The sequence below is a fragment of the Oncorhynchus nerka genome, linkage group LG8 (assembly GCF_034236695.1).
Source record: "Oncorhynchus nerka isolate Pitt River linkage group LG8, Oner_Uvic_2.0, whole genome shotgun sequence".
NCBI lineage: Eukaryota > Metazoa > Chordata > Actinopteri > Salmoniformes > Salmonidae > Oncorhynchus > Oncorhynchus nerka.
Genome location: NC_088403.1, coordinates 17,392,701 through 17,414,319, shown reverse-complemented (window position 1 = coordinate 17,414,319; position 21,619 = coordinate 17,392,701). Strand labels below are relative to the sequence as shown.

The window sequence follows — 21,619 nt, the reverse complement described above, 5'->3', positions numbered from 1 at the left end:
TCGACGGAAATGACGTCAAATGTAATGATTTGTAGCAGGGGGAGTAGTGAGCTGCGCGTAGATCAGTGGTCACCAACCTTTTCAAGATAACTTTCTGAGTCAAAATGCATGCCGAGATCTACCGCTCTGATTTGTTTATGAACATTACTTAAAAAATGTAAGCCTATGCAACATTCACCAAGTAAAAACAGTACTGTATCAATGAGGTTTGTGCAGTAAGCTACAGGCCCAATACATTATCACCGCATACTGGCTTTGCTTGAATTGACCATCCAATGCATTGTTTTTCAAATTATTTCAAAATTTGAGGTAGGCTATATGATCACACCGGTAATAGATCCATTGTTGTATTACTTGTGAGGCACAGCTGAGTGAGCATACATTTAAATAATTTGCTTTTTATTTTACTGAGCCGATGGTGCCTGCATCTGAGGGACAGAGCAGCAGACTGAGGGCCCGTCTCTCAACATCCCTCCGCTCTCCCTTTTCTCCACTGACACTGACCAAAAAGGGACACCGTCTTCCAGCTGATGGCGAAACTTGAGTCGCACTGCATTATTTCTGTCTCATGCACAAATTAATGTTGTTACTCATATGAATAGAGAAAGTGAAATATTCCTCAATATAAAAAAAGACCCAAGCCGGTAATAATAACAACGCCAGCCTATCAATACACATCGCTACGCATTCATTACTGCTGTGCTGATTGTTGTAGCGTTGAGTGGAAATAGGAAGAATGCACATTTTATGGGTTATAAAAGTGTTGAATACAAAGTGTTGACAGTGCTGAGTAACAACTTAAACATGAACTCACTCATAAACATAGCAGCTCTTTGCTGTATTCGTTGGCAGTTTCTCTCTAGTCATGGTTTTAAACGTTTTGAAATGTCACAGTATCAATTTTGCCATACCTTTCTTTTATGCCTGCTACCTTACTACAGACTCGGTCATCTGAGCAATCTGATTGGCCAGCGGTAGCATAGTGCACTTGATTTCTTCTCCAGGCCCACGGGGAAGTGGTGGGAGTTTGTACCTTCGGACACATGAAATGGCAAAAGTTTGCCTATCTGGCGCCAGGGCAGCTGAAATGTCTGCACCTACCACCAACAGCCTGAGACCAAGGACTGATCACCCCAATCCACAAAAGTGGAGACAAAGTTGACCCCAATAACTACCGTGGGATATGCGTCAACAGCAACCTTGGGAAAATCCTCTGCATTATCATTAACAGCAGACTCATACATTTCTTCAGTGATAACAATGTAGTGAGAAAATTTCAAATTGGCTTTTACCAAATTACCATACGACAGACCATGTATTCACCCTGCACACCCTAATTTACAAACAAACAAATCCAAAAAAAGGCAAAGTCTTCTCATGCTTTTGACTCAGGGTCTGCTATATAAATTGATCGAAAGTGGTGTTGGGGGAAAAACATACGACATTATAAAATCCATGTTCACAAACAACAAGTGTGCAGTTAAAATTGGCAAACAACACACACGTCTTTCCACAGGGTCGTGGGGTGAAACAAGGATGCACCTTAAGCCCCACCCTTTTCAACATATATATCAACGAATTGGCGAGGGCACTAGAACAGTCTGCAGCACCCAGACTCACCCTACTAGAATCTGAAGTCAAATGTCTTCTGTTTGCTGACGATCTGATGCTTCTGTTTCCAACCAAGGAGGGCCTACAGCAGCACCTAGATCTTCTGCACAGATTATGTCAGATCTGGGCCCTGACAGTAAATCTCAGTAAGACAAAAATAATGGTGTTCCAAAAAAGGTCCAGTTGCAAGGACCACAAATACCATCTAGACACTATTGCCGTAGAGCACGCAAAAAAACTATACATAACTCATCCTAAACATCAGCACCACAAGGTAACTTCCACAAAGCTGTGAACAATCTGAGAGACAAGGCAAGAAGGGCCTCTACACCATCCCAAAAAATACTTTAATCAGTTATTGCCCTTTGTGGTTGTGAGGTCTGAGGTCCGCTCACCAAGCAAGAATTCACAAAAGCATCCTCCGTGTACAATGTAAAACACCAATACCTGACCACTGTGACTGACCCAAAATTAAGGAAAGCTTAGACTATGTACAGGCTCAGTGAACATAGCCTTGCTATTGCGAGAGGACGCCATAGGCTATGGGCACACTGCCCACAAAATGAGGTGGAAACTGAGCTCCACTTCCTAACCTCCTGCCAAATGTCTGACCATATTAGAGACACATATTTCCCTCAGATTACAGACCCACAATAAACGGATATCTATGGGGTGAAATACCAGTGTGCCATCGCAGCAGCAATCAAATTAAATGTAATTTAATTGTAGCAAAGATTATGGATATACTGACAAGATACATGTCTCTCTGCCCCAACAATGGGAGTCATTGTCCACAAAGAGGCACAGCGGGCTGTCTAGCTTCCGCCTATCCTTTGTTTGGATTGGTGTATTAATGCATGTCAATATTGTAATCCTATTTTGAATATTCGACGAGGGTTGTTGACTTCACCCTCCTGTATTCAATCGAGAGAGATGCTATGCTACTAGCCTCATGTCATGAATATGCATAGCCATTTTGAGACAACTCTGATATAAAGTGTGTTTTCTCAAAGTTACCAGGATGTCCCCATGAGTGACAGAACACTGAGCCAATCATGACGCAACAGTCCGTATTTTCTGCTGGCTTGCCCTACCACCACAGAAAGCTGAGATCGCCTGAAACACCTGCATTTTGTAGCTGCCTTACTCAAGAAAACAAAAAAGAGACCATCTTTGTATGCAGCTTTATTAACTCAATGATATACATCTTTTTTTTTTACATTGTTTGAAAACTGATATCTGACACAAAATAACATGCAATACAGGCAAAGCCAATTTTTGGGCAAAAAATGTGGGGCTCAAAACAAGTGGGTCTCAAAACAAGTGGGTCTCAAAACAAGTGGGGCTCAAAACAAGTGGGTCTCTAAACAAGTGGATCTCTGTCCCACCAGCCCTGAATGACGGGTCGTCACTGGGGTTAGGTATAAAATCAGATCTTTCCACTTTGTGGCTGTGCCAGCTAGTGACCAGTCTGCAGAGCTGCCAAACTAACCTGAAGCTGGAGCTGCCTAAATCTTAACCTGAAGCTGGTTCACACATTCAAGTTTGCATATAGGCTCACTTGTTGTCATAATAAATGCAATATTTAATATAATACAATGTAATAATAAATAACATCTTTAAATGCCTCTAAAATATTTAGAGAGGAGGAAATGTAATGGTCACTGATGACTCCCAATTGTGTGTGTGTGTGTGTGTGTGTAACACCTGTGTTGAATGCACCTGAAAGCTATAGCATATATAGGGATGATAATATATTTAGTTCATATAGACAAAGCTGTTGTTTTCCACTGGCTGACTGACTGACTTGATTCTGCCTGACACCTACATTACAACACCGTCTAAATGTGAACATGGCCGTTATTGAAGACAACGTTTAATTCATCTGCTTTTATTTGAGGAAAAATAATCCCTTTGTGTATAAAAATAACAGACATTTGATGATCAAACATTGAGGCTACCATGCATTTTCCTTGAAATAACTCATAATCATTTCATATTCTAGCGTCTATTCACAAAGGTATATAGGCTCGCTTCTCTTTACACTAAATATGCCGCAACATGCGTGCGAATTTCAATGAAAGCAATTTGTATTGTACCGTACTGTCCTGTATTTCAAGCATATGCATGCCTTGCTTTTCCTATAAAACGCGGACACAAATGAGAGGAAATGCAAACCATTTCCATTGACAGGCTAATTACACTTTACCCACTGATTTTATGCATATGCAATTGACATATTTCCTCATTTGCCTTATCTAATTTCAAAGACCCCTGTCATTACACCACATTTCCTGGTCCAGTGGAAGACTAGAAGTTGTATATCTTTAAAGGGCCTAACCTTATCTTGAAAGTACTTTCATTTTAATGAATTGAAATGTATATTCTGAACAGAAATGAAAATCATTCAGTGTGTAGACTAGTTCAACATGATCTCGAATTGTCTTTTGATTTTCATTCAATTTCAGGGATTCTAAAATGGAATAGGCCTGTAAAGTACATCTCAATAATCCCTATGTTTCGTATTTAAATTTGCTAGATCATACCCACAGAAGAAAAAAAAAATCTCACAAATACTGCATCTGAAAGTTTGATATGAGGAAAAATAAAACTTCCAGCAAAACGTATTTGTCAGAGTGAAAATCTAATATGTAATGGATAATCAGGGTAGCGGCTTCAACCGTCGGAGAGATAGTCTACTGTCTCTTCCTTCGTCCAATCTGTGCCATCAGACGCGCGTTGTCGGCCGCTTTTGCGCGCAGGTTCTTGGACTTTTGGATGTCAAAGAGAATGTTCATGATGTTGGTGGGCACATCTAGAGACAGGGTAAACTTGCGTAGCCGATCATTATTAATGCTGTTCTGGAACATCTTACTCCTTAGCTGCGTCTGACTGAGAAACCTGTAGTTGGCGGGGTAAGTCGACGTCCTTTTCTCCCGCGACTCTGCGGAGGAGAGAGTGTCTCCGGACTTGAAGAGGGAGCCCAAGCTTTCCGACACTGGGAACGTGTCACTGGGAACGTCGTTCGTCTGGACCTCAGCTAGTATGTCATCGTCACAGAGGAGGTTGTAGTCGCTCTGGTACAGTCTGAGACAGAGGCTGGAGGTTGGCGCGCAGAGGACAGCCAGCACAACCAGGGTTCTCAGGAACGGCATCATGATGTCCTAAGCGGTCGGAGAGAGCGAGAGAGAGAGAGAGAGAGAACCGTTCGTTTATTGGTCACTAAACTTTAAAAGTTCCCAGATATCTGACAAATATAACCCTGTCCATGTTCACCATGCGTAAAGACAATAGTCCAAACGAGTAGATCCGTTTTATGCGTTATTGTCTTCCCTATTGTAAAGGATATAAAGCAACACTTTATGGTTTAAAAATGATAAGATCAATACATTAAGTGAATGGTATTGAAATATGTCACTATATTCATGATTTGAGCACACAGAAATATGCCAGATCAACAAAATAACTTACCAAGTTCCGTGCACTGTAATTCTAGAAGACAGTTTCCGCCAGAAAGTTACGTGTGACCAGTACAAACAAAGAAAAACACTCTAGATAACAATTGAATAGGCTATAAAATATTGACAATCCAAGCGTTTTAAAATTCGGGCTTCCCTGATCTCCCAACCTCGTTCTCGCCTTGTTCTTTCCGCGTCTTCTGATCACGAATTTGGCTCGCACGTCCATTCGTTCGGAATTCATTCGTGCGCCAGAACTAACGTCATAGGATTGACATTTTTGGTCTCTTCTCTCTCAAAGATCACACACTGTCTCTGATGCGTTGATACCCCCTTGCAATGATCCATTTCGTCATCCCTTCTGATACTTTTGTAAACACATCCGATTTATCCTACAAAGCTATTTGCAGTTTCAAACGTTATAACCATATTGTGTCAGCCAATGTCATGTTTTTCCAATAGTTTCAACATAGCGCTCGTGAGTAGCCTAGAAAATGAAAAGCTCACTACTTGTTGATGCTATTGCATTCAGTACCATGGACAGCTCCATGCGCACCATGCTTTCCATTGCGCGGTGCACAACCTTCCGAACAATATTTTCAGATGTTTACCTTTGGACCTTGATTCTCTTGATTAAAGAAGATCTGCAAATCAAGACAAATAAATACTTGTATTAAAAATAACTTTTTAGGAGGTTATCTTGTTTTTACAGGCAATAGGGTAGGGGCGTTGCACAGATCAGAGTAGGCATGAGGAAGGATAGAGGGAACTAAAATATGTCTTGGAATATTCCATGAGGTAAACAACAGGTCCACTTCATGAGCTTTCAATTAAAGTTTCTTGAGCTTATCTCCTATCCTTAAGAGTATATAATTAACATAATCCGTCAGTTTAAGGTAAAGATGTCATTTTTTTCCGCCACTTTCAACCACAGAGCTACAGCGCTGTGTATCAGACCAGGAGACATCCCAAAAATCAGTCTTCTCACTAAAACGTCTGTAGCGTCCGAACCGAGTCGTGACTTGGGTGAATGTATAGGCAAGGACAGCGTTCATCTCAGCAGGCAGGCTCGTCCACACTGTGTGCCCATATGGTTGCTGCCCATTATGCCCATTATGCTGGACAAATCCTAGTCCGTCTTTGGTTTTGAGGTGATTGTATCAAAATGCTTAATTCAGGAAATATGTCATCAAGCATGCTTTATTGTTGACCTCTGCTGCTGTTAATTCACTAAGGTTCCGTGTGACTCACTTGGTAAGAGCATGGTGCTAAAGCAATGAGTTCAATTAACACGTGTCACAAACTGTAAGGCGCTTTCGATAAAAGAGTGTGCTCAGTGACATATACAGCGCCTTCAGAAAGTATTCACACCCCTTGTCTTTTTCCACATTCTGTTGTTACAGGCTTACATTTGGATTTGTTTTGTCACTGGGCCTACACACAATACGCATAAATCAAAGTTGAACTAGGTTCTTCGACAAAAAATAAGTATTAGCCAGCCCCTTTGTTACGGCAAGACTAAATCAGTTCATGAGTAAAAATGTGCTTAAATCAGTCACATAATAAGTTGCATGGATCCATTAAAACACAATTTCAAACAGATTTAACCACAAAGACCAGGGAGGTTTTCCAATACCTCGGCAAAGGAGGGCACCAATTGGTAGATTGGTATGAAATAAACAGACATTGAATATCCCTTTGAGCACGGTGACTTTGTATTATTATTATGTTTTAAATCAACCCATCCATCAACCTCCATCTTCAGATGACAAAAATCATTTTTGTTGTTGTTTTTACAGCTTTTTGGTTACATTTACATACATTTGACATATTACATTTGACCTACATGGTACATGGTGAAGTTAATAATTACACTTTGGATGGTGTGGCAATACACCCAGTTACTACAAACATACAGGCGTCCTTCCTAACTCAGTTGTCAGAAAGGAAGGAAACCACACAGGGATTTCACCATGAGGCCAATGGTGACTTTAAAACAGTGACAGAGTGTAATGGCTGTTGATAGGAGAAAGCTGAGGATGGATCAACAACATTGTAGTTACTCCACAATACTAACCTAAATGACAGAGTGAAAAGGAGGAAGCCTGTACAGAATACAAATATTCCATGAAATGTGTCCTGTTTGCAACAAGGCTAACTGAAGTAGTACTGGTAAAAATGTGGAAACCAATTAACTTTTTGTCCTGAATACGTTTTTTATTTTTATTTAACCAGGTAAGACCCATTGAGGTTAAGAACCTCTTTTGGAAGGGTGACCTGGCAAGAAGGCAAAACAGGGAAATTGCAGCATGTACATAAAACATTTACAAACTACACCCAAAATACAAACTGTCACAAGTTACGGATACAATTAAATATTAGAAACAACTGCAGCTATCACAAACAGTGTTATCGATCAAAGTCTTAAAAACAGGCAAGGACACCAACTCCCCTAACTTTAATATCTTTTGAAGCATGTTCCAGGATGAAGGGGCATTATGGGAAAAAGATTGTTTCCCCATCTCAGTTCTAGCCTAAGGAACAGACAAGGACAGCAGCGACTGTGAACGAAGTGACTGAGCTAGTCAGTGTGATATGTTCCGGGCAATTCCAATACAACACATTACTGAGTACCACTCTCCATATTTTCAAGCATAGTGGTGGCTGCATCATGTTATGGGTATGCTTTTAATCATTAAGGACTGGGGAGTTGTTCAGGTTAAAAAATAAATGGAATGGAGCTAAGCACAGGCAGAATCCTAGAGGAAAACCTGGTTCAGTCTTCTTTCCACCATACACTGGGAGATTTAATTAACCTTTTAGCAGGACAAAAACCTAAAACACAAGGCCAAATATACACTGGAGTTGCCTACCAAGAAGACAGTGAATGTTCCTGAGTGGCAGAGTTACAGTTTTGACTTTAATCTACTTATAGATATATGGCAGGACCTGAAGATGGTTGTCAAGCAATGATCAACAACCAATTTGACAGAGCTTGAATCATTTTGAAAATAATAGACAACTATTGCACAATCCAGGACTCACAGCTGTAAACGCTGCCAAAGGTGCTTCTACAAAGTATTGACTCAGGGGTGTGAATACATACGGAAATGAGATATTTAAAAAAAAATATATATATATATATATATATAAATAAACCTTTTCACTTTGTCATTATTGGGTATCGTGTATAGTGAAAAAAATCTGTTTAAACCATTTTGAATTCAGGCTGTATCACAACAAAATGTGGAATAAGTCAAGGGGTGTGAATACTTTCTGAAGGCACTGTGTAAAGGAACAGATTTGACTTATTCCTTATTCCTTATTCCTTTAACTATATATATATATATATATATTACTATTACTATATATAATATATATATATTATATATTATATATATATATACATGTCTGTTCCTTGTCTGTTCCTTAGGCTAGAACTGAGATGGGGAAACAATATTTTTCCCATAATGCCCCTTCATCCTGGAACATGCTTCAAAAGATATTAAAGTTAGGGGAGTTGGTGTCCTTGCCTGTTTTTAAGACTTTGATCGATAACACTGTTTGTGATATATATAGATTTTTATTTATTTTGCTACCGTTTTTTTTTTTTCATTTATATTTCAAGACAGCATGTTAGCACATAGGGTGCACCGATTGGTGTCACCTTGTTAGTAAGTATGTGTTACACCTGTGCTGGCTTGTCCATCTCATTAGTCGGGTGGTGGTACACCTGTGCTTGCTTGTCCATCTTTGTTAGTTGGAGGTGTTACACCTGTGCTGGCTTGTCCATCTCGTTAGTCGGAGGTGTTACACCTGTGCTGGCTTGTCCATCTTGTTAGTTGGAGGTGTTAAACCTGTGCTGGCTTGTCCATCTCGTTAGTTGGAGGTGTTACACCTGTGCTGGCTTGTCCATCTCGTTAGTCGGAGGTGTTACACCTGTGCTGGCTTGTCCATCTTGTTAGTCGGGAGGTGTTATACCTGTGCTGGCTTGTCCATCTCGTTAGTCGGGAGGTGTTACACCTGTGCTGGCCCAGGTGATATTTAAAAGTGGCTGGCCAAGGTGATATTTAGGAGTGCCTGGCCCAGGTGATATTTAAGAGTGGCTGGTCCAGGTAATATAGATGTGTGAAGGTTAGTGTATTTTCTGTAGGGAAGATAGAGATCCATCATGCATGACATTCCTGGGAGTATGTAAACATAAAAAACATTTTTTACCATAGCATTTTTGTATGTTCTCTATAGTTATGTACTTGAAAATGTATTAATTGACGAATTTGGCACATTTGGGCAAACTCCTGGCAGACTTGTGTAGTGATGTAATTCTTCACTGGATTACTCTGAAACTTTGCACACACACTGCTGCTATCTTGTGGACAACATCTAAATTACACCTGGAATTCTATTTCAATGTATGGCCTTTCTCTTCAAAGGTAGAAAAATAGAAAACACATTTTTGTTTGTATTTATTATCTTTTACCAGATCCAATGTGTTTTCTTTCAAATGGTATCTAGAATATGCATGTCCTTGCTTCAGGTCCTGAGCTACAGGCAGGTAGATTTGGGTATGTCCTTTTAGGTGAAAATCGAAAAGAAGGGTGTGATTCTTAGGAGGTTTCAAGAGTGCCCAGGTGATATTTAAGAGTGGCTGGCCCAGGTGATATTTAAGAGTGGCTGGCCCAGGTGATATTTAAGAGTGGCTGGCCCAGGTGATATTTAAGAGTGGCTGGCCCAGGTGATATTTAAGAGTGGCTGGCCCAGTGCTCCAGTTGAGCTTGAGAGATGTTGGGAGAGCTACACTTCACGTCAGCTGAGGCGCAATTTCGAGCTCAACCTATTTAAGTTTGAAAGAAGCCAGAGTTTTGGGTTTTCCCCTGTTTATTTTGGTTCATATTCTTTTTATTCCCTATCCTAAGTTGTTGTGGGTTTTTCTTTTAGTTTGGCTTTTTGGAGGCAAACCTAGTGGGCATCTATGGTGGGTGTATTTTAGAAAACCTTACTAGTGGCTTTATTAACTTTCAGTGGGCACCCACAGGGGTGACTTTCAGAACCCCTTTCTGGTTTGTTTTAGTTGTCAAAGTGATCTGTCTTTGTTAGTTCCCTTTGTTGTGAACGACATTTTGAATTTGTCAGCTATTAAACGTAACAATATTGTAAAGTAATAATTCAAGTCTGTTCCTTTACCAATCCCCTTCCATCCATCCTATCAACCTATTTCAAGCAGGATTCCCCTGCTACCGAGCGTAGACGGTACGTCCTCTAACAAATACAAATACTCTGTTACCTTGCTGGGCTCTCTTCTGGCCCTCAGCCTGCATGATGTCACCCCCTGTTGCGGGGACATATGTGGTAGAGAGAGGTGGCAAGGCAGGCAGGCAGGTGGGTAGTCAGCCACCCCCGGGTGTTTTAGCCTTAAGCCTGGTGGGATACTGGTGCTTTATGTACGGTAGGTGATAGGGTTGTGTAATGTGAGCTAGGGGGAAAGGAGGGATGGAGAGAGTTTTGGGAAAGGGGATATTATGATAATTGTGAGAAGAGAGACAAAAAGTGAGGGAAGAGCGTGGGAAAGAGAGTGAGTGTATGTGTGTGGGTTGGTGAGAGATTCTCTCAATAGGGAATTCAGTGGCCCAAGCAGGGAGAGAGTCCTGAGAGAGCCAACACGGCAGCATTTAGACCAGTTACTTAGCCAAGATTCAAAGTAGCCGTCCAAATACAAGTGCAAAAAATAGGTCACGACACGCACCCACGTACACACCCACGCATGTACACACTTATACACATACACACACGTATGCACGTACACACACACACACACACACACACCAGGGGAGGCTCCTCAGAGGAGGAAGGAGAGGACCATCCTCCATGAATTTCAGGAACATTTTAAATAGTGAAACATTTAAAAAGTTATCCTTTTCAGAAAGAACTACAAAATATATTCACGTCACCAAATAATTGATTAAAACACACTGTTTTGCAATGAAGGTCTACAGTAGCCTCAACAGCACTCTGTAGGGTAGCACCATGGTGTACAGTAGCCTCAACAGCACTCTGTAGGGTAGCACCATGGTGTACAGTAGCCTCAACAGCACTCTGTAGGGTAGCACCATGGTCTACAGTAGCCTCAACAGCACTCTGTAGGGTAGTACCATGGTGTAGCCAGAGGACAGCTAGCTTCCGTCCTCTGGGTACATTGACTTCAAAAACCTAGGAGGCTCATGGTTCTCACCCCCTTCCTTAGACTTACACAGTAATTATGACAACTTCCGGAGGATATCCTCCAACCGATCAGAGCTCTTGCAGCATGAACTGAGATGTTGTCCACCCAATCAAAGGATCAGAGAATGAATCTAGAACTGAAAACATAAGCTACAGCTAGCTAGCACTGTAGTGCATAAATGCATAAAATGTGGCGAATAGTTGACTAAAAGAGAGCGAAAGACAATAGTTGAACAGTTTTTAACAAATTAATTAATATAAAAATGAAGAAGGAGCAAGAGATAGAGAGCTATATTTTGTCCTTTTTTTCACTTTCACTTCACTTATTTAGCTAGCAAATGCAGCAAGCTAGCTAGTTTAGCCTACTCAAACACCCTGCTCAAACATAGGGATGCTATGTTAGCTAGCTGGCTATGACTATCCAACACTGGAACTCTTCCATGTCAAGGTAAGCTTTTGGTTTTATGTACAAAATCTGAAGAACATACGCACATCCAGGTACTTTCCACAGGTGCTGGAGTTGTAGGCAAACTCATGGAAAACAGAAAGGAAAATGCTCCACACTGCTGCTCATGCTCCCAGGTGTTATTTATTTATAGCAGGTAAATATCACCTGGGAGCATGAGCAGCAGTGTGGAGCATTTTCCTTTCTGTTTTCCAAGATTTTGGTTTTACTAATTTATTGCCACTGGGACCCCCGGTGTAACTGCTAAACTGCTTACTGACGGTACACTGTAATGTTACTGCATGATTGTAGCGGGTTTACTAACACATTAGTTCTAGGATGTTACTTCAGCTAATATGGTGACAACGGTGTAAGCTGTGTGTAGCGGTCATGATATGAAGGTTTGGCTTGGAAAGGTTTTTTCGCCTGGTCACATACAGCTGATGTGTTGTTAATTGAAGTCCACAAGCAAAGGGAAAAGGTGAGAGGAGGAGTGTGCATAGATGCAAGAAGGAACACAACAAGTTGTTTGTATGTGGCTATTTTACGTGCTGTTTGCATGTGATCAAGGGTGTATTCATTCCGCCGATTCTGTTGAAAAACATTTTTTAAACGGAAGCAGACAGAATTGAACGGGGATAAACATCCATGAATTTGAACTCTAATTTGCAACTGTTGGACTAATGATTTGTTATAGAAATCCATATGATTTCTATGTTTATGAAGATAAGATAATGACTAAATGATTTATACTTTTAAAGTAATGTTAAGACAATAACTAAGAGTATTCCACCCTGTCACTGTATAAGGGAGTGAAATGTGTTTGAATCATAAGACTAGAATTCTTGAATGTATGTGCATAGAAGAAGAGGAACTGTTAGCAGACAAGGAACCGTGGCAGACAACCTGTGACCACTATGAAACTGATAACAGGGAAGGAGGCCTCCCCACCCAGGGAGGGGAGAAACCGTTAGGCTTGCAGTAGATTGTGACCACTATGAAACTGATAACAGGGAAGGAGGCCTCCCCACCCAGGGAGGGGAGAAACCGTTAGGCTTGCAGTAGATTGTGACCACTATGAAACTGATAACAGGAAGGAGGTCTCCCCACCCAGGGAGGGGAGAAACCATTAGGCTTGCAGTAGATTGTGACCACTATGAAACTGATAACAGGGAAGGAGGCCTCCCCACCCAGGGAGGAGAAACCATTAGGCTTGCAGTAGATTGTGACCACTATGAAACTGATAACAGGGAAGGAGGCCTCCCCACCCAGGGAGGGGAGAAACCATTAGGCTTGCAGTAGATTGTGACCACTATGAAACTGATAACAGGGAAGGAGGCCTCCCCACCCAGGGAGGGGAGAAACCATTAGGCTTGCAGTAGATTGTGACCACTATGAAACTGATAACAGGGAAGGAGGCCTCCCCACCCAGGGAGGGGAGAAACCATTAGGCTTGCAGTAGATTGTGACCACTATGAAACTGATAACAGGGAAGGAGGCCTCCCCACCCAGGGAGGGGAGAAACCATTAGGCTTGCAGAGATTGTGACCACTATGAAACTGATAACAGGAAGGAGGCCTCCCCACCCAGGGAGGGAGAAACCATTAGGCTTGCAGTAGATTGTGACCACTATGAAACTGATAACAGGGAAGGAGGCCTCCCTACCCAGGGAGGGGAGAAACCGTTAGGCTTGCAGTAGATTGTGACCACTATGAAACTGATAACAGGGAAGGAGGCCTCCCCACCCAGGGAGGGGAGCAACCGTTAGGCTTGCAGTAGATTGTGACCACTATGAAACTGATAACAGGGAAGGAGGCCTCCCCACCCAGGGAGGGGAGAAACCATTAGGCTTGCAGTAGATTGTGACCACTATGAAACTGATAACAGGGAAGGAGGCCTCCCCACCCAGGGAGGGGAGAAACCGTTAGGCTTGCAGTAGATTGTGACCACTATGAAACTGATAACAGGGAAGGAGGCCTCCCCACCCAGGGAGGGGAGACACCGTTAGTCTTGCAGTAGATTGTGACCACTATGAAACTGATAACAGGGAAGGAGGCCTCCCCACTCAGGGAGGGGAGAAACCGTTAGGCTTGCAGTAGATTGTGACCACTATGAAACTGATAACAGGGAAGGAGGCCTCCCCACCCAGGGAGGGGAGAAACCGTTAGGCTTGCAGTAGATTGTGACCACTATGAAACTGATAACAGGGAAGGAGGCCTCCCCACCCAGGGAGGGGAGAAACCGTTAGGCTTGCAGTAGATTGTGACCACTATGAAACTGATAACAGGGAAGGAGGCCTCCCCACCCAGGGAGGGGAGAAACCGTTAGGCTTGCAGTAGATTGTGACCACTATGAAACTGATAACAGGGAAGGAGGCCTCCCCACCCAGGGAGGGGAGAAACCATTAGGCTTGCAGTAGATTATGTAACATGTTGTAGGATATGATAAGCAATGTATATGTTGGAGAAAACATGTAAACAGCATTGGCAGTGTTAGAGAGGAGGAGGGGCATTTATATGACCAAATGTGAGGTATAAAAGACTATGTGCATTGTATAATTTTTAGAGCTCTCGTGAATAAACATTCGGATTATTGTAAATTGGGACTCTGTCTGTTTCATTCAACTAGAATCTTACAAATTCTGGGTTGCAGACTGAGTAGTTTAATTGAAGTTCAGTTTATGAACATTGAGAACATAATTCTCGTAACATGATTACACCGTAGATCAGCTAGATGCAGGCAAGAGTGTGCAAGGCGGTATTGAATGTGTCACTGTCTGTCTGTGTGTCACTGTCTGTCACCTCAAATCTTTCTCTTGGCCTGTGTGCTCCTACGTTGTAAACTTTCATTCATAGGCTGGGTTGTAGCAGCCTCATGATGGGTACAGGGAAAATGTGAGTATCATGTAGTAGTAGGGTGAATGGAATATGAATGGAAGTCTTACAATATGCTGTAATAAAAAAATAGTCCTCCCTTTAAGGGCACCGACCCTCACTGACACACACAGTGGTAAAGGAACGTCATAGACTCATTGTTGTGATTCACTGACACACACAGTGGTAAAGGAACGTCATAGACTCATTGTTGTGATTCACTGACACACACAGTGGTAAAGGAACGTCATAGACTCATTGTTGTGATTCACTGACACACGCAGTGGTAAAGGAACGTCATAGACTCATTGTTGTGATTCACTGACACACACAGTGGTAAAGGAACGTCATAGACTCATTGTTGTGATTCACTGACACACGCAGTGGTAAAGGAACGTCATAGACTCATTGTTGTGATTTAATGACACACATTAAAACAGTAAATACTCATTATCAATTCACATTAACAGTGCCATTGGTGTAGATTCATGTACCAACACAATAAACATATTTCAGTAGAATCAGGGTTTAAGTGTTAAAAATTCTTTCAGTAGTATCAGGGTTTAAGTGTTAAAAATAATTTCAGTAGTATTAGGGTTTAAACTATCAGTAGTACCAGGGTTTAAACTATTTCAGTAGTATCAGGGTTTAAGTGTTAAACATTATTTCAGTAGTATCAGGGTTTAAGTGTTAAAAAGTATTTCAGTAGTATTAGGGTTTAAACTATCAGTAGTACCAGGGTTTAAACTATTTCAGTAGTATCAGGGTTTAAGTGTTAAAAACAACTAGAACAAAATGATGCACTTAGAAGTAGTACTATAGAATGTGCTTTACTATAGTACTATAGAATGTGCTATACTATAGTACTATAGAATGTGCTTTACTATAGTACTATAGAATATGCTTTACTATAGTACTATAGAATGTGCTTTACTATAGTACTATAGAATGTGCTATACTATAGTACTATAGAATGTGCTTTACTATAGTACTATAGAATACTATAGTACTATAGAATGTGCTATACTATAGAATGTGCTACTATAGTACTATAGAATGTGCTATACTATAGTACTATAGAATGTGCTTTACTATAGTACTATAGAATGTGCTTTACTATAGTACTATAGAATGTGCTATATACTATAGTACTATAGAATAGAATGTGCTTTACTATAGTACTATAGAATGTGCTATACTATAGTACTATAGAATGTGCTATACTATAGTACTATAGAATGTGCTTTACTATAGTACTATAGAATGTGCTATACTATAGTACTATAGAATGTGCTATATTATAGCACTATAGCATGTGCTATACTATAGCATGTGCTATACTATAGTACTATAGAATGTGCTATACTATACTATAGTAATATAGAATGTGCAGGCTACCTTTTGATTAAAACATGAAAGAACACATTCATAACATTCACATGGTGAGTCAACTGTAATTGGCATAGTCCATAGAAAATACAATAGCTGTATTAGACCTGGGTTCAAATACTTTTAAAATAATTTGAGCGTTAGCTTAAAAGACTGCCTGGAGTCCCAGATGGACAGGGTTTTGCAGTTTTGGGACTTTTCTATTGGGTAATTAAAGCCAGGCAAGCTCAAACAGGCACAGATAAAGCATTTCGAATGATTTTGCAAATCTATGAAACCCATGCAGCTCTGCTCTATATGGGCATTTCTCTCAAGTGTGGAAAATCATTAGTTTACTTTAAATATTTAAAATATCCAGATCTGCACAAAAATACGAACATTTTACACTGTGGCATTTACAAAAAAAATAATTGTCTTGATTGGCAGCTCCCTCTCACCTTCTAGGCTCAAGACCTGTGAAGAAACAATGAATGTGTTATGTAATGCAACAATAGCGTACTGCCCCTCCTTTGAGATTGCATTTGTGTGCCAGACTGACGTCAAATACAATTGTCAAACGGCAAACTAAATCAAGTGCACTTCAAATAATGTGTTTGACCAGGCTGTCTGGTGTTTGCCCATGTTTATCCCAAGATTCACAATGGCTGTCTAGATCACCTCTCTCTTTTCTAGTGCCAGCTCCGGCTAGTCTGATTGGTTCCTTCCATCTTTGACCCCTTCTATTCCTGAATACCAACCTTGGCCCTGATTGATGGTGCATTCAAGTGCTGCATTTTCTTTTAGGAAATGTACTGTTGGTAGTTGTCAACGGACATGCTAGTTGTCACAATGGACATATTTTGAATATATGTACATAACCATTCAAAAGACGCGTCACAAGTCCTCAACTGGCAGCTTCATTAAAACTTCTTAGGGCTGCAATCCCGTTAACGGGATCGATATGACAACAGCCAGTGAAAGTGCAGGGCGCCAAATTCAAAACAACAGAAATCTCATAATTAAAATTCCTCAAACATGCATGTATCTTATACCGTTTTAAAGGTAATCTTGTTGTTAATCCCACCACAGTGTACGATTTCAAATAGGCTTTACAGCGAAAGTACCACAAATGATTATGTTAGGTCACCACCAACTCACAAGCCATTAAGCCATTTTTCCAGCCAAAGAGAGGAGCCACAAAAAGCACAAATAGAGATAAAATGAATCACTAACCTTTGATGATCTTCATCAGATGACACTCATAGGACTTCATGTTGCACAATACATGTATGTTTTGTTTGATAAAGTTCATATTTATATAAAAAAATCTCAGTTTACATTTGCGCGTTATGTTCACTAGTTCCAAAAACATCCGGTGATATTGCAGAGAACCACATCATTTTACAGAAATACTCATTATAAATGTTGATAAATACAATTGTTAGACATGGAAATATAGAAACACCTCTCCTTAATGCAACCGCTGTGTCAGATTTCAAAAACACTTTACGGATAAAGCACACCATGCCATAATCTGAGACGGCGCTCGGAAAATAAATACAATTATCCGCCATGTTGGAGTCAAAATAAATCAGAAATCACATTATAAATATTCCCTTACCTTTGACCATCTTCATCAGAATGGACTCCCAGGAATCCTAGTTCCACAATAAATGCTTGATTTCTTCGATAATGTCCCTTATTTATGTCCAAGTAGCTACTTTTGTTAGCACGTTTAGTACACAAATCCAAACGCTCTTGCAGGTCCATCCGAACCTCAGACAAAAACTATAAAAAAGTTATATTACAGGTCGAAGAAACTTGTCAAACTAAGTATAGAATCAATCTTTAGGATGTTGTTATCATAAATCTTCAATAAAGTTCCAACCGGAACTGTCTGTAGAGAAGCCATGGAACGCAGGTCGCTATCATGTGAAATGCGCATGACCAGGACCTGGCTCTCTGCCAGACCATGTACTCAAGGAGCTCCCATCCGGCTCCACAACACAATGGAAGCCTCATTCAAGTTTCTAAAGACGGTTGACATCTAGTGGAAGCCCTAGGAAGTGCAACTTTATCCATATCCCACTGTGTATTCAATAGGGGCTGGGTTGAAAATCTACCAACCTCAGATTTTCCACTTCCTGTTTGGATTTCTTCTCAGGTTTTTGCCTGCCATATGAGTTCTGTTATACTCACAGACATCATTCCAACAGTTTTAGAAACTTCAGAGTGTTTTCTATCCAATGCCAATAATAATATGCATATATTAGCAACTGGGACTGAGGAGCAGGCCGTTTACTCTGGGCACCTTTCATCCAAGCTACTCAATACTGCCCCTGCAGCCATAAGAAAATAGTACCCGCAAAACACCAGTCTCAACATCAGCAGTGAAGAGGCGACTCCGGGATGCTGGCTTTCTAGGCAGAGTTCCTCTGTCCAGTGTCTGTGTTCTTTTGCCCATCTTGATCTTTTATTTTTATTGGCCAGTCTGAGACATGGCTTTTTCTTTGCAACTCTGCCTAGAAGACCAGCATCCCAGAGTCGCCTCTTCACTGTTGACGTTGAGACTGGTGTTTTGCGGGTACTATTTAATGAAGCTGCCAGTTGAGGACTTGTGAGGCATCTGTTTCTCAAACTAGACACTTGAATGTACTTGTCCTCTTGCTCAGTTGTGCACGGGGCCTCCCACTTTTTCTATTCTGGTTAGGGCCAGTTTGGGCTGTTCTATGAAGCGAGTAGTACACAGCGTTGTACGAGATCTTCAGTTTCTTGGCAATTTCTCGCATGGAAGAGCCTTCATTTCTCAGATCAAGAATAGACTGGCGAGTTTCTGAAAAAAGTGCTTTGTTTCTGGCCATTTTGAGCATGTAATCGAACTCACAAATGCTGATGCTCCAGATACTCAACTAGACTAAAGAAGGTCAGTTTTATTGCTTCTTTAATCAGAACCACAGTTTTCAGCTATGCTAACATAATTGCAAAAGGGTTTTCTAATGATCAATTAGCCTTTTAAAATTATAAACTTGGATTATCTAACACAACGTGCCATTGGAACACAGGAGTGATGGTTGCTGATAATGGGCCTCTGTACCCTTGTGTAGACATTCCATTAAAAATCAGTCATTTCCAGCTATAGTCATTTACAACATTAACAATGTCTACACTGTATTTCTGATCAATATTTCCCAAATCTCCTCTTGTCATTCCCTAGTCATCCCTAGCGATTCCCGACCTCTCCTCTGCTTCCCAAATCTTCTGGAGTTATTCCAATAGAATAAAATATTTGCTTTATTGGTCCATTTGAACTGAAACGTCCTTATTGTTTTTCTGTCACAGTACTCAACCTGCCTCTGGAGCAATTAGGTGTCACGTGCCATGCTCAAGGGCACAAAGGCGCTAGACAGCACATGGGATATTGAAGCCAGTAACCCTCCGGCTGTTGGTTCACCTCCCCCCAGATATCCCCTGTAAACTGAGGGATTCCTCCTTGTCAACTCTAACCTGGAGACTACTACCGGCACCAAGTAGTTCCCTACCTCTCCTCTCTTTCCCACACCACCTCTGACATTCTTGTTTGGTGTTGAAGCGGTTGTGGTTGCCCTCACAACCCCCGTAGACAAACGGCCGGCACTTCCCGGAGTGGGGGTGGTAGTACCACAGCAGGACATGCTCCCAACATCCCCCCTCTGACATGGGCAGCAGGCAGGGGTCAGGGGTCAAGTCTAAAGCAAAAGTAGAGATAATATAACCTGGTCACAGATCTGTTTGTGCCAAACATGACGATGACTGTAGGAGCTAGACAGCACAAACAGATCTGGGACCAGGCGAATCACTAAATTATAGGAGTTAAGTAACAGATAATTAAGAAAAGCTTTTCTGAGGCATGTTTGACAAGAGTGAACACGTTCAAAAACACGTAGAATTAGGAATATTATCCTCAGTGAATTAAAATCCTTTGTGGAAACCAAATAAATAATGTCCATTGTGCTGTGATATCAAGCGTATGAGTCATTGTTAGATCATCCATTAATTAAGTGAATAATGGTTTTTAATAGTTTTGCCTTTCAATGTGGGTTGCACATTCATTCATAAATTCTAGCGCACAACAACACACACACTCTTATCTTTCTCGTCCCGCATTGTGCCCCATACACTCCCTCCTCATTACAAACTAATATAAGAGAGAGAGGGAGAGACAGAGAGAGAGAAAAAAATGGAGAGAGACAGAGAGACAAAGATGGAGAGAGAAAGAGATCGAGAGAGAGAGAAAGGGGGAGAGAGATAGAAAGATAGGGGAGGGGGGTAGAGAGAGAGGGAGAGAGAGAGAGGAAGAGAGATAAAGAGAGAGAGAGAGATGGGGGAGAGAGAGAGGAGGGGAGAGAGAGACAGAGGGAGGGTGGTAGAGAGAGAGGGGGGAGAGAAAGAGGGAGGGAGGAATTGAAAGTGAGAGAGTGCAAGAGAAAAAATAAAGAATCAAAATGAGAAGAGGAGAGGAAGAAGCGGGAACAAGAGGAAGAGGAAAGACGGAGAGAGAAAAGAGAGATGGAAAGGAAAACAAGTTCCATTCATTCACCTGATGAGCGTGGCCCGACTCCTGGAACCCTTCTTCTCCTGTGCCTCAGTCCCCAATCCGCTCCCCTGTTGGCTCCAGAGTCTGAAGAGAGAACTCATTAGCTTACAGAAAGGCAGATTCAACTATTTATTACTAAGTGGGGTCTGCTGCGTCCCACTCCTCTAATCAACACACAGGGCCCTTGATAAATGTCTACTCTATTGGCCCTGGTCAAAAGTATTACACTATACAGGGAATGGAGTGCCATTTGGAATACAGCCTGTATTGGTCTGCAGACTCGGCACTGACCCTCTTAAGTCTGTCCGACTGAATTGGTCTGTTGTACTGACTCTCTATAGGTTCATACTGGAGGATGAACAGGAAGACATGGAGGAAAGGATGATGAAAGATGGAAATGTCTTTGAATCTCCAAGTCGGATGTTTGTCTGTGACTGATACATTTTGCATGTAAAATACACTGCATTTACGGGGAGATTATGGAGTTTGTATTATATTCTTATTTAACTTTTTTTAATCAGGCAAATCAGGTCTGGTGTAATGGAATCAATGTAATACTCCCAAGAGTGAAAACCCCGCCCATCTGGCACACCAGGCAAGTTCAATCAAACACTCAGAGCATTTGAAAAGATCAAATATTTTGGAACTCAGGTCATATGTATATATACCTATAAACTAGATGTCACGATCCCAGACGCGCGGGATTACACTTAACAATGAACACAATGACATTGACAGGGGCAATGTGAGCCTTTGATTATTTCCGATCTCTTTGGTTCAATGGAACCTGAAATAGGGATTCAAATGGGATGAGAAGCCCAGTAGCCTAGGGCTGGCTAGCCTAGGGCTGGCTAGGATAATGACCCGTGATAACACTGTGTTTTTCTGCCTCTCTCTCTCTCTCTTTCCCTCTGTCTTTGTCCTCGTCTTTTTCTACTCACAGTAATAAAGCACTCAGAATGGAGAGTCAGGGTTGGGGTGAACTCTGGAGGTTAGTAAAAAGATGGATAGGATATTAGATTGGTCTAAGCGAGGGTCTCACTTAGGGACAAGGGCAGTGTTTACATGAAGG

At 41.3% G+C, this 21,619-nt stretch overlaps 2 protein-coding genes across 2 annotated transcripts in view; both read right to left on the bottom strand.

The window, feature by feature from the left end:
- Window positions 1-4,228: 4,228 nt before the first annotated feature.
- ucn3l (urocortin 3, like) lies at window positions 4,229-5,307 on the bottom strand. Its single transcript, XM_065021193.1, has 2 exons — window positions 5,207-5,307; window positions 4,229-4,776 (listed from the first exon to the last, which is right to left on the bottom strand). Exons 1-2 carry the CDS (start codon window positions 5,296-5,298, stop codon window positions 4,308-4,310), a joined length of 561 nt encoding a protein of 186 aa, XP_064877265.1. The 5' UTR covers window positions 5,299-5,307; the 3' UTR covers window positions 4,229-4,307.
- Window positions 5,308-15,796: 10,489 nt separating this feature from the next.
- Window positions 15,797-21,619, bottom strand: part of col7a1l (collagen type VII alpha 1-like) — a 133,420-nt gene continuing 127,597 nt past the window's right edge. Inside the window, exons 109-111 of the mRNA XM_065021458.1 lie at window positions 20,551-20,631; window positions 19,514-19,699; window positions 15,797-16,448 (exon numbers count right to left, since the gene is read on the bottom strand). Coding sequence (XP_064877530.1) covers window positions 16,429-16,448; window positions 19,514-19,699; window positions 20,551-20,631 — 287 coding nt within the window. The 3' untranslated portion in view covers window positions 15,797-16,428. The remainder of the gene's footprint in view (window positions 16,449-19,513; window positions 19,700-20,550; window positions 20,632-21,619) is intronic.

Excerpts from the sequence above, each read along its gene's own strand:
- ucn3l (XM_065021193.1), bottom strand. The coding sequence starts at position 5,298 with ATGGACGTGCGAGCCAAATTCGTGATCAGAAGACGCGGAAAGAACAAG. Across the intron at positions 4,777-5,206 it reads GGAAGCCCGAATTTTAAAAC|GGACATCATGATGCCGTTCC; the intron begins GCTTGGATTGTC and ends TCCGACCGCTTA.